The sequence below is a fragment of the Procambarus clarkii genome, chromosome 52 (genome assembly GCF_040958095.1).
Source record: "Procambarus clarkii isolate CNS0578487 chromosome 52, FALCON_Pclarkii_2.0, whole genome shotgun sequence".
NCBI lineage: Eukaryota > Metazoa > Arthropoda > Malacostraca > Decapoda > Cambaridae > Procambarus > Procambarus clarkii.
Genome location: NC_091201.1, coordinates 12604689 through 12621689, shown reverse-complemented (window position 1 = coordinate 12621689; position 17001 = coordinate 12604689). Strand labels below are relative to the sequence as shown.

Here is a 17001-nt window from a genome sequence, read left to right as displayed (position 1 = left end):
CTGTTGGCGGCGCCGGGGAGGTTGGTGAGGTTGTAGTTGGCGCTGATGTCAGCCAAGATGTGTGTGTAGAGCGGGTAGCGTGTGGTCTTGTTCACCGAGTACCTCACACTGTTGAGACCGTCGATCTCCGTCCTCTCGTTGCTGTGTTGTAACAAGTTTAACCTGTTGGACAGATCAATGGTTTTTGTACCCGAATGATTATTTTTGAACAAAAGTTCACACATATCTTCTATCTCGCACTGGTCAGTGGTGAACTAACTGAATAATAGAGAACATAGACAATAATCTCGTATTGATATGTGCAGTATCAATTTACATTGGAATTCTGCACCGGGCACCTGGGCAGCACACAACAGTACCCTGAAATGCACAATAACACTACTACTGACACACGTACACACAAAACATACCACTGGTATCATTATCACAATGATTAATCACACAAATCACTGAGACAATAGTAAATCAATCAAATAACCATGTAGCTCAGACTCAAGATGCGTCGTGTATTATTACTACTCATATACCAGGAACAAGAGTCTAGAGTATTTCCCGCGCAAATAAATGTCTTAATTCATGTGGGTCACTGTGATTGTTCTGCTCCTCACCTGTTGTGGGTGGACAGGAGGTATGCTTAATCAGTCAGTTAATCACTGAAATCAACACAGGGGCAATGTAGAAAATTAGTAGAAATTTGTACTTATAGTTGGTCAACCTTGACACATTCACTCACTGTACAACTATCCATAACAGCAAGATGATGACCTGGCTGCACTGCCACAAGCTTGGCATAGCTGGGCTGGTGGGAAGAGGAGGTGGAGGTGCTCTCTTCTCACATCAACCTCAAGTGTAGGTGGTGGTGCTCTTCTCTCACACCAACCTCAAGTGTAGGTGGTGGTGCTCTTCTCTCACACCAACCTCAGGTGTAGGTGGTGGTGCTCTTCTCTCACACCAACCTCAAGTGTAGGTGGTGGGGCTCTTCTCTCACACCAACCTCAGGTGTAGGTGGTGGTGCTCTTCTCTCACACCAACCTCAAGTGTAGGTGGTGGTGCTCTTCTCTCACACCAACCTCAAGTGTAGGTGGTGGTGCTCTCTTCTCACACCAACCTCAAGTGTAGGTGGTGGTGCTCTTCTCTCACACCAACCTCAGGTGTAGGTGGTGGTGCTCTTCTCTCACACCAACCTCAAGTGTAGGTGGTGGTGCTCTTCTCTCACACCAACCTCAGGTGTAGGTGGTGGTGCTCTCTTCTCACACCAACCTCAAGTGTAGGTGGTGGTGCTCTCTTCTCACACCAACCTCAAGTGTAGGTGGTGGTGCTCTTCTCTCACACCAACCTCAAGTGTAGGTGGTGGTGCTCTTCTCTCACACCAACCTCAGGTGTAGGTGGTGGTGCTCTTTTCTCACACCAACCTCAAGTGTAGGTGGTGGTGCTCTCTTCTCACACCAACCTCAAGTGTAGGTGGTGGTGCTCTCTTCTCACACCAACCTCAGGTGTAGGTGGTGGTGCTCTTCTCTCACACCAACCTCAGGTGTAGGTGGTGGTGCTCTTTTCTCACACCAACCTCAGGTGTAGGTGGTGGTGCTCTCTTCTCACACCAACCTCAAGTGTAGGTGGTGGTGCTCTCTTCTCACACCAACCTCAAGTGTAGGTGGTGGTGCTCTCTTCTCACACCAACCTCAAGTGTAGGTGGTGGGGCTCTCTTCTCACACCAACCTCAAGTGTAGGTGGTGGTGCTCTCTTCTCACAACAACCTCAAGTGTAGGTGGTGGGGCTCTCTTCTCACAACAACCTCAAGTGTAGGTGGTGGTGCTCTCTTCTCACACCAACCTCAAGTGTAGGTGGTGGGGCTCTCTTCTCACATCAACCTCAAGTGTAGGTGGTGGGGCTCTTTTCTCACACCAACCTAAGGTGTAGGTGGTGGTGCTCTCACACCAACCTCAGGTGTAGGTGGTGGTGCTCTCACACCAACCTCAGGTGTAGGTGGTGGTGCTCTCTTCTCACACCAACTTCAAGCACTGCCACACATGGTAGAACGTGTGAGGTCCACTTGACGGAGCAGGTGGCAACTACAAGAATAGCACATGGTGCACATAAGAGATACGGTTGGTAGGGCATTCACGTAGTGGTAACACAGTGAATGAGTCTCAGTCTCACAGTCTGGAATAACAGTCTCAGTCTCAGTCTGAATAACACAGTCTCAGAGCAAAAAGCTGGACTTTGATGCAGCAGCTCATTTGACACACACAGATTGACAGTTGAGAGGCAGGTTCAAAGAGCCAAAGCTCAACCCCCGCAAACACAACTAGGTGAGTACACTCACGTGGACTCCGGCGTGGCACACATGGATAAGTTTACAACACGCAAAGTCGGACAGCAAGTCCAGATTCACCCCAAATCTTATAGAAATCAAGTGGTAACGATTTGTTGAGTCTGTTTATCACTGACAACTTTTGTCCCTTCATGTTCAGTGGATGGATCAGATATTACCCAATCGTGCTTTACTACACTGTTACTCCTGATAGTAGTCATATGGGTATATCTTTCTCTACTGTACAACTTTGCTTTCAGCGAGACACTAAACACATTAAAGATTGATAACCCAAATTAATTTTTCATGGATATGATACCAACACCAAATCATATATCAGACGTCACCTTATCCCCAGTGGATTTTGAAGAAGCCATAAACAGTATGCCTATGCACTCTGCACCAGGTCCTGATTCTTGGAACTCCATATTCATCAAGGCCCTTCACATTCTTTGGAGACAAAGCCTAGATACTTGCGTTATCCCTGACATACTAAAATCAGCAGATATAGCACCACTATCACCAATAAGGAAATAAGGCTGAGACAAAAAATTACAGACCTATAGCAGTAACATCGCACATCATAAAAATCTTTGAAAGAGTGCTAAGAAGTAAGATCTCAAAATACATGGAATCACAGCATCTCCATAACCCCGGATAACATGGTTTCAGAACAGGGTGCTCTTGTCTGTCACAGTTGCTGGACCATTATGACATAACATAAGATGCCATGTAAGACAAACAAAACGCTGATGTAATTTACACAGATTTCGCAAAAGCCTTTAACAAATGTGACCATGGTGTTATTGCACATAAAATGCATTCAAAAGGAATTACCGGAAAAATAGGCAGATGGATCTATAATTTGCTGACTAACAGAACTAAATGTGTAATAGTCAACAAAATAAAATTCGGTCCATTAACCGTGAAGAGCTCATTCCCCCAGGGTACTGTGCTTGCTCCAATACTTTTTCTCATCCTCATATCGTACATAGACAAGGACACAATCTATAGCACTGTATTATCCTTTGCAGATGACACTAGGATTTTCATGAGAGTAGGCAACATAGAGGATACGGAAAACCTCCAATCAGATGTAAATCAGGTCTTTCTACGGGTTACAGAAAATAATATGGTGTTTAACGAAGATTAGTTCTAGCTCATGCGCTACGGAAACAAAATGAAAATATAAAAACGGAAACCACGTACAAACCTCAATCAAATCATAACATAGAACGAAAAGGCAATGTAAAGGATTTGGGTGTACTCATGTCGAAAGACCTTACCTCTAAAGAACACAATAAAGTAGCCGTCACAACTGCAAGAAAAAGGACAGGTTGGATAACAAAAACCTTTCACACTAGAGATGCCATACCTATGATGATACTTTTCAAAACGCTTGTGCTCTCTAGATTGGAGTACTGCTGCACAATGACAACCCCTTTCAAAGCTAGAGAAATTGCTGACCTGGAGAGCGTGCAGAGATCCTTTACTGCTAGAATCCACTCAGTAAAACATCTAAACTTCTGGGACCGATTAAAGAGCCTAAATGTATATTCCCATGAACGCAGGTGGGAAAGATACATAATAGCTTACACGTGGAAAATATTAGAAGGGCTGGTCCCAAACCTGCACACAGATATAACATAACATAAGACCAGAAGGCATGGCAGGATGTGCAGAATACCCCCATTGAAAAACAGAGTGCAACAGGTACTCTGAGAGAGAACTCTATCAACATCAGAAGCCCGAGACTGTTCAACATGCTTCCACTACACATAAGGGCATGAATGGCCGACCCCTCACAGTGTTCAAGAGAGAACTGAATAAGCACCTTCAAAGGATACCTGATCAACCAGGCTGTGATTCATACGTCAGGCTGCGAGCAGCCGCGTTCAATAGCCTGGTTGATCAGTCCAGCAACCAGGAGGCCTGGTCGACGACCGGGCCGCGGGGACGCTCAGCCCCGGAAGCACCTCAAGGTAACCTTAAGGTAAGGTACTGTAGTTGCTCACTATCACGACTTAGAATAAAGTAAATTACGTGGTTATGATTCTGAGGACGATTGGCAGTTACTTGAGGGCAAATTAGTGAATAACTTTTTAAAGGGGGGGGGGGAGGTCTAAGAAGTGTTCGACACCAATTTGGCCGTTATTTGTTCAGTGCACGTCCGGCTAAAGTGGCCTCTCTGAGCTGTATGAAGCTTGGTGTAGCAAAATGTCTGTGCCGCCGTTTCATTTTGCCGAACTGTGTGATATACAATTAGGGCAATAGCAGGCCAGCACAAATGCCGACTACAACAACAATGCCTTAAACAAATATGCTAGGCTTGTGATGTCATGGAAATGTGCTAGCGGATGACAGCGTAGCGACAAATAACAAATTTTTTTGGCCATTTGTCGCTGCGCTGTCGGGGGTTCCAGGAAAAATAGAGAAGAGGACGCTGGACTGCAGGGGGTTCCAGGTCACATATCCCATTTAGCGCTTCGGATTTCCTTATAAATTTCCGATTTGGAGTTAAAGGTTTCTTATGAGAAAAATGATTTCCGAGATCTTAGAAGTTTGTTATGAAAATCTTATAAAAAGTCAGGGCAAAGTCCGCTCCCTTCTTTACTGAGAATAAACTCTACGTTCATAAACAGATATCGTAGACTATACTTTTATGTAAAAATCTTACTTAGAAACTAGTGTATGTCTATATATGTAACTAAAAATGTATCATCATTATAGCATCAACATGAGACATCATTAATTACCAGGCCTACCCCTCCCACCCCCGGGCAACCTTACCTCACACCCCTCCCTTCCCCGCGTCACCTGTTCCTACCTCTCACCCCTGCCAGACGCTGCCCCCAAGTATACCCCCTTCGACCTGGAGGCTGGTGACCTGGCTCCAGCTGTACGTGTGGAATGACCTGGCTCAACATGCAGGTGTGGTGAGACCTGGCTCAAGCTGCAGGTGTGGAATGACCTGGCTCCAGCTGCATGTGTGTTGAGACCTGGCTCCAGCTGCAAGTGTGTTGAGACCTGGCTCCAGCTGCAAGTGTGTTGAGACCTGGCTCCAGCTGCATGTGTGGTGTTGTGGGAACCGACCTGTGAGATTTATATTTACGTTAATTTATATACTTCGATAGCAATTTGTATAATGATAAGTGGACTGTATTTCTGCAATAATCTCATAATCTCACAAATCGATCCTCTACACATTAGGGGGGGTTTATATTAATTTAATTTATATATATGCAGCCAATCAAACTACAGTATTAGACTACATACATTGAAGAGGTTCCTTATCTTATAGTACAGCAGGTTAGTCCACCAGGTATAACTAGGGTGTAGACACCACATTTTCCCTCTTTGAGGTAGCTTCCATCACCCTGGTAACTGATGCACAAAGCATGCTTCCTCGTCTTGACCTGTCAAAAGGGCGCTAGCTGTAAAGCCAGAATCCTATATATGACAGGTATATCAGAGAAAATACTGTACATGGAACAATGAAGACCTGGCTTAATTACCTTTAGTTTGAGGCTACCACGTGCTCTAACCGGTTCACCCTATATAATGACATTAATGGCCATAAATGAAAGATACATGGGTTTCGGAAGAATACTTAACTTGATTTGCTGACAGCGTGTTGATAATGGTACACCTTTGGTTTCCATAACACTACGTCCAAGTAAAATTAACAGGAGCCGAATTTGCTCCCGTGAGCCTCTGGTCTAGTATAAACAATGGCTGCCCCTCCTTCCTCACTCTGACGCCTAGCTTACATTGTCCAGATGACAGAAAGTGATAGAAGGGTCACATTTACTCTACTTTAATATTGATAATTAAGTTAATTTATATGAGATGTTTTTATGATGGTAAAGTCCAAAGACTAATGTATTTAAGAATAATTCCCAGCAGAATAGCTGGTGAATTTATAATAGTATGTGATGATATCCCGTTTTCTATAGACGGTAATTCCACTACAAGTTACGTTTTCTATGGGTTAACTTGTTTATACAACACAGCTATTATTATCTGTATGATATTAAATGGTGTCGGATTTTCCGACATAATTCCCCAGGGGCTGCTCACGGGTCGAAGTCCTTATTAGAACAGACGAATACCGATACTCCTCCTTCGAATTATTAGATTAATTTGATGTTAGTAGTTAGTAATCACACATTTGTGCATCTGTTCGTACAGGACGGATGTCCCGTACTAGAGTTACAGGGGTTAGAAGTCTAATGCGAATTCATTTCCCTGTCAACTCTTGAAAGGCCAATATTCAAGCCTAATTACATATTATTTAACCCAGAAGACTGGATGTGATCAAGTACTACAGTCAAGTATGATTCAGGGACTGCAGTGAGATCAGTGACATTAGATATAACTTGAAGTTTGTTCAGGTAACTAGTCACTGATATATAAACACGGAGGCCCATGGAATACATCTTGATTAAATAATAAATGTATCAAATCAGTCATCAGATTTATTGGGGTTTAATTTAGTTAATTGATTCAGAAGATTGAATAGCTCATCATTAAAGTAAAGTATGGTTCTGAGACTGCAGTGTGTTCAGTGACATTGGTCGCAGTGACTTGTAGCTGTTTTAGGCTACTGTTCACTGATTTGCCACTGAGGCCTCATGAATTCATCTTCAGCTTTAAATGATAATACTAACATCAACCTCTGTTGGTATAGTCAGCTGTAATCTCCTTAGTATAATGCTACTGGAGAAATATAATCAGCTGACAAATTTAGATTTCTATTGGTATTGTTTATCTGCAGGCATAGGTCTCCCCAGGCTTGATACTGGGCCTGAGAGTAATTTACCTCCTGCAGAGTTTAACATGGTTATGCCCTGATATTTAGTAGGGCTACCGATGAATCGATGACAATAGTCTGTCCCAACAAGGAGACCGAAGTCGGTGAGGTGATCAGACTTAATATTATCTGCCAATTTTATTCCTCTATTTCTCAGGGATTTGGCTGTTGCTCTCAGACCTTGAACTTGTAGGTCTACTGGTATTTTGTCCACCACAATGGCTTGTAGTCGACAGACGTACCTGCCTAAACGTACTGATGGTTGTACCACCTGGTAGACTTGAGGTCCTGCATCTGTTACAAACCCTGAGATATTGAATGACATCTGGGCTACAGGCCTTAATTGTAGTTCATCTGCCAACTTTTTAGTGACAAATGTTCTCTGGGATCCTTGGTCAAACAACCCACGGGTATGGACCTTGGCCCTCTTATTCAGGATGGTAATTTGGGCAGTAGGCAAAGTCGTATTACCTTTAGACTTTGCCGATTGGACACTCTTTGTTTGTTGCACCTTGCAGTACTGTACAGAGGTGGGAATGCTATCTTCCACCTTGGGGTTTGGAGACGTTGTTTTGGTGTCTCTGCACAATGCTGCATGGTGCTGACCTTTGTTACACCTATTACAGGTGTGTAATTGGGTATCACAGTCGTTGATGTTATGTTTCCTGAGGCACCTCGTGCAATGTTGCAAATCTTTGAGTCGCTCAACACGGGCGTCACTATCAGAAAAATTAGAGCAGTGGTACATTGAATGTTTCTCATTGCAGAACAAACATGTTCCATAGCTTCCAGTACCCTTTGGTGTCACGCTCTTTGGTGACACAGTAACTATAGGCTTGGAGGGTCCCACTGCATATACGCCCACACTGTTGCTGTTCCACTTTGGTGTTGAATTATATTGTCTAGATTGATTTGGAGTACCTTTGGTACTCTGTGGTTTACTATTATTGGTTTCTGAGGGTTTACTTGGTGGTTTTAATTTGTCATGTGTTCGTAATTGATGAACTACTGACTTTAAACCTTCAGATATTTCATTCATAGATAAGATGCTTTTATTGTAATGAGCACTCATTTGTCTCAATATGTCCCTAGGTATTTTCTCCTGGACAATTATTTTCAAGACCCACTCAGCCCCGTTTGTATCTGCTGTCAGGCTGAGGGCATTGATCAATGATTCTATCTCCAGCTTGAAGACTTGGAGTGAATCAGCTGAAGCCTCCGGTGGGGGTAAATGCAACAGCTCATGAACTAAATGTGATGTTCTTACTTCTGGATCAGCATAATTATCCTTGAGGAGTTTTACTGCCAGATCATAGCCGTCATTAGTTAATCTCAGATGGGATACTACTGTTTTAGCCTCACCTGATAATTGCCCTTGCAAATAAGAGAATTTATTTGGTAAAGATTGTTTTGAGTCCACAAGGTCAACGAATTTGTTCCAAAATTCATCCCAATCTTCCTCATCTTTTCCTGAGAAAGTGGGTAAATTAATTGGAGGGAGTCGAGCTTCTGCTTGACTCGTATTAGATGCAACTGTTGTTGTTGTTGCTGTTGCCTTGTTCTGGGCAATTAATTTGACATAAGGCTGTAACGTGGCCTGAGTGTGATCTTCATAATTCGCAAGATCAACCATAATGTCGTCTATTTCTGTTTCTGATAAATTGGTGTTGGCAAGTTCAGCCACATGTGTTGCTATTTGACATTTGATTTGCTCAAATTTACCTGCAGCTGCTTGATAATAGCTTTCCAGGTCAGCATAATCAACTTGAGATTGTTGTGACAAATCTTCACATTTCTTGATCTGTCTTGTTAAGTGGCCTTTAAGACCTGCAAGGGTTCTTTTCATTCTCCCTGCATTATCCATACTGGCTAGTTGGTGAAGCCTTGTGGGGCTTGTACTTGGGTCGCTCATAATACTGAACAAGCACTGATGGTAGACTAGGGTTAAATTTATGCACTCACTAGGCAATAATCCTACCTCTACTAGAGGTTAGCACTTAAAATTAATACACATTATATATATACAATCATACACACTAATGATTTGAGTGATAAACCAGTGTCACTGGAAGTACCTTTAGGTTAGCTCTTCTATATCACCCTAGGATGGTAGAGACACTAATTAATCACTCAAAGGTGTAATGATCATAAGTAAATTATTATATACACAACTCAACTCGAGTTGATAAAAATTAAACCCAAAATAGGGTCTGGACCAATCATTAATGGTGTTAGGTTGTTGAATAAAGTACAACTGACTATGGTAATAATGGGACTAGGATGAACGATAATAGTTCAACTAGTCAATGGTAAATATCCTACCCTGTTGTGGGTTGGCAATTAGTAAATATTATACTGTGATTACTAGTGCAATATATAATTAATAATTCTCTATTTTGGAGAAATAATATACCCAATTATTGATAATAGCCTCTTAATTGCCTCTATGAAACTTCCAATATTATCAAGAAGTATTAAATGTTATTAGTGACTTCGCGAAATAAAGTCCACAAAATTCGTAGATAATCTCTCGCGAAATTTAACACCACGAAATCCGTGAACAATCTCGCGACACAGTCACTAATTTGGCTGGCTTCTATATTAGCGCTGTCATTTCACAGAATAACACGCCACCAAATCTGTGGGTGTACATGAAACCGCTGACTAAGGCTTAACTGGGCTGAGGGAGGCTCCTGAGCTCTCTCGAGGCTACGCTGCCGTCTTTGACTGCTGGCTTTGTATAAATCACACTGCACTAGTATATTTAATGAATCCACTGGTTAACTGGTTCATCCGGTACTAAGATGAACAAATGTGGGTTCAAAGGATGAAATAATCCGTCATCCGGTTCGAAGATGACCAAATAATGTGGGAACCGACCTGTGAGATTTATATTTACGTTAATTTATATACTTCGATAGCAATTTGTATAATGATAAGTGGACTGTATTTCTGCAATAATCTCATAATCTCACAAATCGATCCTCTGCACATTAGGGGGGGTTTATATTAATTTAATTTATATATATGCAGCCAATCAAACTACAGTATTAGACTACATACATTGAAGAGGTTCCTTACCTTATAGTACAGCAGGTTAGTCTACCAGGTATAACTAGGGTGTAGACACCACATTTTCCCTCTTTGAGGTAGCTTCCATCACCCTGGTAACTGATGCACAAAGCATGCTTCCTCGTCTTGACCTGTCAAAAGGGCGCTAGCTGTAAAGCCAGAATCCTATATATGACAGGTATATCAGAGAAAATACTGTACATGGAACAATGAAGACCTGGCTTAATTACCTTTAGTTTGAGGCTACCACGTGCTCTAACCGGGTCACCCTATATAATGACATTAATGGCCAGAAATGAAAGATACATGGGTTTCGGAAGAACACTTAACTTGATTTGTTGACAGTGTGTTGATAATGGTACACCTTTGGTTTCCATAACACTACGTCCAAGTAAAATTAACATGAGCCGAATTTGCTCCCGTGAGCCTCTGGTCTAGTATAAACAATGGCTGCCCCTCCTTCCTCACTCTGACGCCTAGCTTACATTGTCCAGATGACAGAAAGTGATAGAAGGGTCACATTTACTCTACTTTAATATTGATAATTAAGTTAATTTATATGAGATGTTTTTATGATGGTAAAGTCCAAAGACTAATGAGTTTAAGAATAATTCCCAGCAGAATAGCTGGTGAATTTATAATAGTATGTGGTGATGATATCCCGTTTTCTATAGACGGTAATTCCACTACAAGTTACGTTTTCTATGGGTTAACTTGTTTATACAACACAACAATTATTATCTGTATGATATTAAATGGTTTCGGATTTTCCGACAGGTGTGACCTGGTTCCAGCTGCAGGTGTGATGTGCCCTGGCTCCAGCTGCATGTGTTGTATGATGTGGCTCCAGCTACATGTGTTGTACGATCTGGCTCCAGCTGCAGGTGTGGTATGACCTGGCTCCAGCTGCATGTGTGTGGTATGACCTGGCTCCAGCTGCATGTGTGTGGTATGACCTTGCTCCAGCTGCATGTGTGTGGTATGACCTGACTCCAGCTGCAGGTGTGATGTGACCTGGCTCCAGGTGCAGGTGTGATGTGTCCTGTTGGTTGCCCTCCTCACATGAGCTGGAAGTCACCCTCACTCATTGCTCTACTATATGACCACGTAACACTGAGGCTCTAGTAAAGATAAGTTTACTTGGCTCTGGTGATCGAGGACTGGTCATGTAATGATCCTTGCAATGCTGTTGGCGTGTCAAGACAGATTGCTATCCATAAAAAGCCAACAAGGCAGCCCTATGTCCCAGATCTGAGAATTTAGGGCACTGATCCCAACCCGTTCTCACACAAGACAGCACATATATGACTTAATGCTTAAAGTCAATATGTTGAATATGAATTAGTACATATGTGATATATTTCCAGTTACCTTTTTTACCAAGGCCCAAACTCTTCCTCACGTACCAATTTACGTGTCACAGTACCCGTCCGTCAACATAGATAGCAGAATATTCGTGATTGGTTCAATTATAATGAAAATTGTAGTTTTCAGGTCCCACATGGGTTGTGAAATTTACCTACTATTGTCCATGCTCTTAGAATATTACAGATCAGCTACTTCCTATTGAAGGCTCGTAGTTTTGTTTTGAGAAATATTAGTTGTTCTTAGTAAATTATAATAAGCACTATAAATTATTACATAGAATAACAGTGCTTCACCAATCAATATTATATACCATAGTTTGCGCTTTAAAAATCTTTAAAGAATGTTTTGTAGGAACGCTAACAGAAAACGATGTTATGTTGGAATGTTTATGGGGTAAACTACTGCAAACTTGGGGATCACTTCCACCCACAGGAAGGGAATGGGGTCCAATACCATCCACTGGATGTGTATGGCGTCCACTACCACCGACAGGGTGGGTATGGGGCTCACAACCACTCACAGGATGGGTATGGGGTCCAATACCACCCACAGGATGAGTATGGCGTCCACTATCACCCACAGGATGGGTATGGGGCTCCAACCACCCACAGAATAAGTATGGGGTCCAATAACACCCACTAGATGTGTATGGCGTCCATTGCCGCCCACAGGATGAGTATAGGGTCCAGTATCGCCCACAGGATTAGTATATAGAGTCCACTGCCGCCCACAGGGTCGGTAAAGGGTCCACTACCGCCCACAGGGTTGGTAGGAGGTCAACTGCCGCCCACAGGGTCGGTAGGGGGTTCACTACCACCCACGGGGTCGGTATGGGGTCCACTGCCACCCACAGGGTCGGTATGGGGTCCACTACCGCCCACAGGGTCGGTAGGGTGTCGACAGGGTCGGTAGGGGTCCACTGCCGCCCACAGGGTCGGTATGGGGTCCACTGGCGCCCACAGGGTCGGCAGGGAGTCCACTACCGCCCACAGGGTCGCTATGAAGACAACTACCGCCCATAGTGTTTGTATAGTGCCCACTACCGCCCATAGTGTTATTATGGGGTCCACTACCCCCTCATAGTGTCGGTATAGGGGTCCATTACTACCCATACGGTGTGTCTGGGGTCTATTTTTTTCTGTATAGCAGAGGTGGCAATACTGCTTTTCCAATCTCATTTGTTGTTCAATGTAAAATATTTGTTGCTCGACTTGCAACAATTTATATATATATATATATATATATATATATATATATATATATATATATATATATATATATATATATATATATATATATATATATATATATATATATAGTATAGTGCCTTTGCAATAATGTACCAATGTGTGTATTTGTTGTATTGTATTGTTGAAATACATGTGAAATATTGTTGAAAACATCTTGATGACTTATTAAACCAAAATTATTTATTAGTCAGAAGAAAGACAAAAACGCGAACTATATGTTAAACCTCTACCAGACAAATATTTTAAGTATGAGGGTCACATCCACCCACAGGATGAGTATGGGGATCACATCCACCCACAGGAAGGGTATGGGGTCCAATACCACCCACAGGATGAGTATGGCGTCCACTACAACCCACAGGATGGGTATGGGGCTCCAACCACCCATAGAATGGGTATGGGGCTCCAACCACAAATAAAATGGGTATAGGGTCCAATAACACCCACTGGATGTGTATGGCGTCCATTGCCGCGCGTCGAGCTCGAAAACCGCAGCATTCATCTCAGAACCATGCCTATTTCACACAGATTCCTTAATAAACGTAAGAGTTTTATATGTCACAAGAAAGATATAAATATAAGCTTCATTCTAAATACCTTACCATGGGCATATTTAAATTTAAAGCGAAGATACGTGTACTTTTATAATAGCCGAGCTTTAACCCCGGACAGATTGATCGACCGAGCAACTCTCTCTCAGAACAATGTTTATTTCAAGTGAATTCGTTAATAAACATATATGTTTATATGTCTCAAGAAAGGCAGACATATAAGCTTCACTTTAAACACTTTACCATAGACATATTTAAAGTTCTAATGAAGATACATGAATTTTAAAAATTACGGAGCTCCCACCCCGTACAGACTGAACGACAGAGCAACTCTCTCTCAAATCAATGTTTATTACACGTAACTTCGTTAATAAACACAAATGTTTTATATGTCTTAAGGAAGATAGAAATAAGAGCTTCATTTTAAATACATTACAATAGACATATTTATAGCTCAAGTGAAGATACATATGTTTTTATAGTAGCGCTCAGTAGCTTGTCGGGCATGGAGTGCAGACGCCTACGCACTTGCCGATATATTGTATAATTAACAAAGATACGCTAATAAAGCCTAAAATCTTATATGCCTCCAGAAAGACCGAGATATGAACATTATTATGATTTCACCAAATGAAATATATCATGTTCGAGAACAAAGATATATCAATTTTAAATTAAGTTTCGACTCTTGCTCGGGCGAGAGAGAGGGAGCGACTCTCGCCCCATCTATTGGAGATTCTGTCCACTAAAGACCCAAAGCTACTCAAACCCTCCTAGCATTATTTAAGTAATGAAGTAATATGGTATATTTACTATAATGTGGGTGCTGAATGCAGAACATGAGAAAACATATATTTACTCCAAACTAATATAATTTCATTATGAAATAAGCAAATAAGTAGCATCAAAGGAAGTCGACGGTCCAAGCGTCAATGTTGTGGAGCGACTTATCCAAGATATATCGTTGTTTGGAAAGTGTTTGTTGGCATATCCAGTTGTCGCACTTCTCTGCACAAATTATCACAAATTTAAATTATAATGTTAACAAGTAGAATACGTATTTTTAATAAAATCTAACATAACTAGCCAGAAAACATTTAACATTTATTAAAAAAATATATGTTTGGAAGTTAAATCGACTTCATAGGACAATAGTTTTGTTATATATACTCGTTATTCGTTGACATGCGTTTGCTACTTAAACTACCATGTACTGTACTTATGTAAAATCTTCCATGTCAAGTTCAAGTTCAAGTATGTTTATTGAGAGAAGCAATAAATACATCTCAAAGGGATAGAGTAGCTTAGGCTATTTCTACCCCCCTCTACTTCAAGTCCCTCAAGGGGCGCACAAATTCAGTGAGTACAAATAGACAAATAACATTACAAGAATCCCATTTAATCTCCCATGTCTCTTCGCTCATCTCACCGAACGCTACAGGCTCTGTGATATATTGTTTAATTAATTGAGATTCACAAATAAAGCTGATAATTATATCTGTTAACAAAAAGGCAGAGCTTAGTTTAGTTCATTTATTATGCACCCCATACCCATCCTATGGGCGATAGTGGAGTGTTACAGAGGCACATAATGGGCTCAGGGACTGAGCCCCACAATTCATATAGCCAAGGAAGTTATAATCTTGATAAGCTAGTTACAAAAGTCAATGCACATTGTCACATCAACAATGGGCTCGAGACCAACCACAAGTACATTTTATAATTTAAGCAACTGACATATATGGAGGGCTAGTGTTACAATTGATATGTTTATCCTACACATAACCCCCTCTCCCCCATCCAATGGGCAGCGGTGGATAGGTTACAATCAAGTCGTTTTTTGTGTTTTATTTAGAGATTAGATCTTATTGGGTGCGGAAAGATATTCATATTTTAAAGAAGGCTTCTTGGCTGATGCTCTCCATTGATGGAAAATATACAACCTTTGAAAATCAATGCTAGTTTGATCTAGATATTGTAATTAACGCAGTTACCTGGTGTTATTCTTCACCTATATCTTTTTCTGGTTAATCCCTATTTACATTATGCAGTTCAGGTTTCGTCGCCAATTTATCACATAATGGGTTCAGGGACTGAACACACAATTTATTTATCTAAGCAAGTTACAATCTTGAGGAGCTAGCCACAAAATTCATACCACATCGTCATATCAACAACGTGGGTTCGAGATCGACCACAAGTACAGTTTCTAAATTAAGCAAATGCCATATGTGGAGAGCTAGTGTCATAATTGATATGTTTGTCCTGCACATTTCCACAGTGGTTTGCTTGGGTTCTTTTAATTATCTTAGATACCATTGAAGAGAACCTCCAAGGTACTATAGTGTATATATGCTGGTAAGAAGTATAATTATCCTGAGAAATCGTGTAAATTATGTTGTACGAGTGCTTCCAGTTAAGTAACATAGTTCATTTGTGTGCGCGTGCTTGAAGAGGAAATGTTATCCCCCCCCCCCCATTGTAAATATTTGTGGGTTTCAGACCATACGACCACGGCTTACCCTCGCCGCGGTCGAGGGTAAGAACACCGGACTGGATGTATATACACAGTATTACAAGTAAACATTAGCAATAACAATTATGGAAAGTTCCTTCACCTATACATAGACAAGAGACTGAACTTCAGCACCCACATACAACACATAAGGGGATGCTCTGAGAGAGAGAGAGAGAGAGAGAGAGAGAGAGAGAGAGAGAGAGAGAGAGAGAGAGAGAGAGAGAGAGAGAGAGAGAGGGAGAGTAAAATTATCCACTGAGGTCTGATTAAGTCCTTTTGGGGACCTTAATCATTAGGACGTCCAATGATTAACGCAAAGTGAAGCGTATTCAGATGGTATATTGACAACATTCAGCATATCTCATAGTGACCTAGTAGTACTTGGTGCACAAATACCTTTTCCAAAGGAATCGCAAAACATAATTAAACACAACTGTACCGTACAGTGTTATATATTTATTTCAGTTTGAACAATTTTTAACATTAACATTCCAACATTCATTTTAGCAAGTTCTCTCAGAATGACGTGTGGGTTAGCAATGTCAAAGGCTGACTTAAGATCTAGGAAAGTGGTATATGACCTATCAGTATGCAGGGTGAGGAATGTGGTAATACAGTGATGTACACTCTTTCCATGCATAAAGCCATATATCTGGGGAGACAACATATTAATAATTTTGTAAAGGAGACGGTTGAGAATCATCCTCTCAAGACACTTATAGAGACAACTAGTGAGGGAGATTGGGCGAAAAGCACTCGGCTGGTGAGGTTTAGGATTGAAAATAATAACACTGTTGGTCCATGACTTAGGAAGCTCCCCAGTTACATAGCTCATATTATGCAATTGAAGAAAGGTATTCCCTGGAACTAGCAGAAGCATATGCAGTATGCCGTCAGTAACTCCATCCTCCCCGGGTGATGTAGCTTTGCCTTCATGTAGAGCAGAATCTAGTTCGTATTCAGTAAAAGCATGTCACAGTCATCCTCTTGATGAAGCATGAAGTCAAGGAACCTTGCCCTATCAGTATATCTATCATTTAATTCATTCTGTGAGGGTAGAGGAAGACTGTCAAAGCTGGAAGTCGTGGCCCAAGCACCAACAAGCTTATTTGCTCTGT

The 17001-nt window shown here is 41.6% G+C and overlaps 1 protein-coding gene across 1 annotated transcript in view; it reads right to left on the bottom strand.

Moving 5' to 3' along the window:
• Positions 1-17001, bottom strand: part of LOC123763735 (beta-1,4-galactosyltransferase 2-like) — a 135054-nt gene that overhangs the window by 669 nt on the left and 117384 nt on the right. Inside the window, exon 6 of the mRNA XM_045751054.2 lies at positions 1-162. This exon is cut by the window's left edge and continues 669 nt beyond it. Coding sequence (XP_045607010.2) covers positions 1-162 — 162 coding nt within the window. The remainder of the gene's footprint in view (positions 163-17001) is intronic.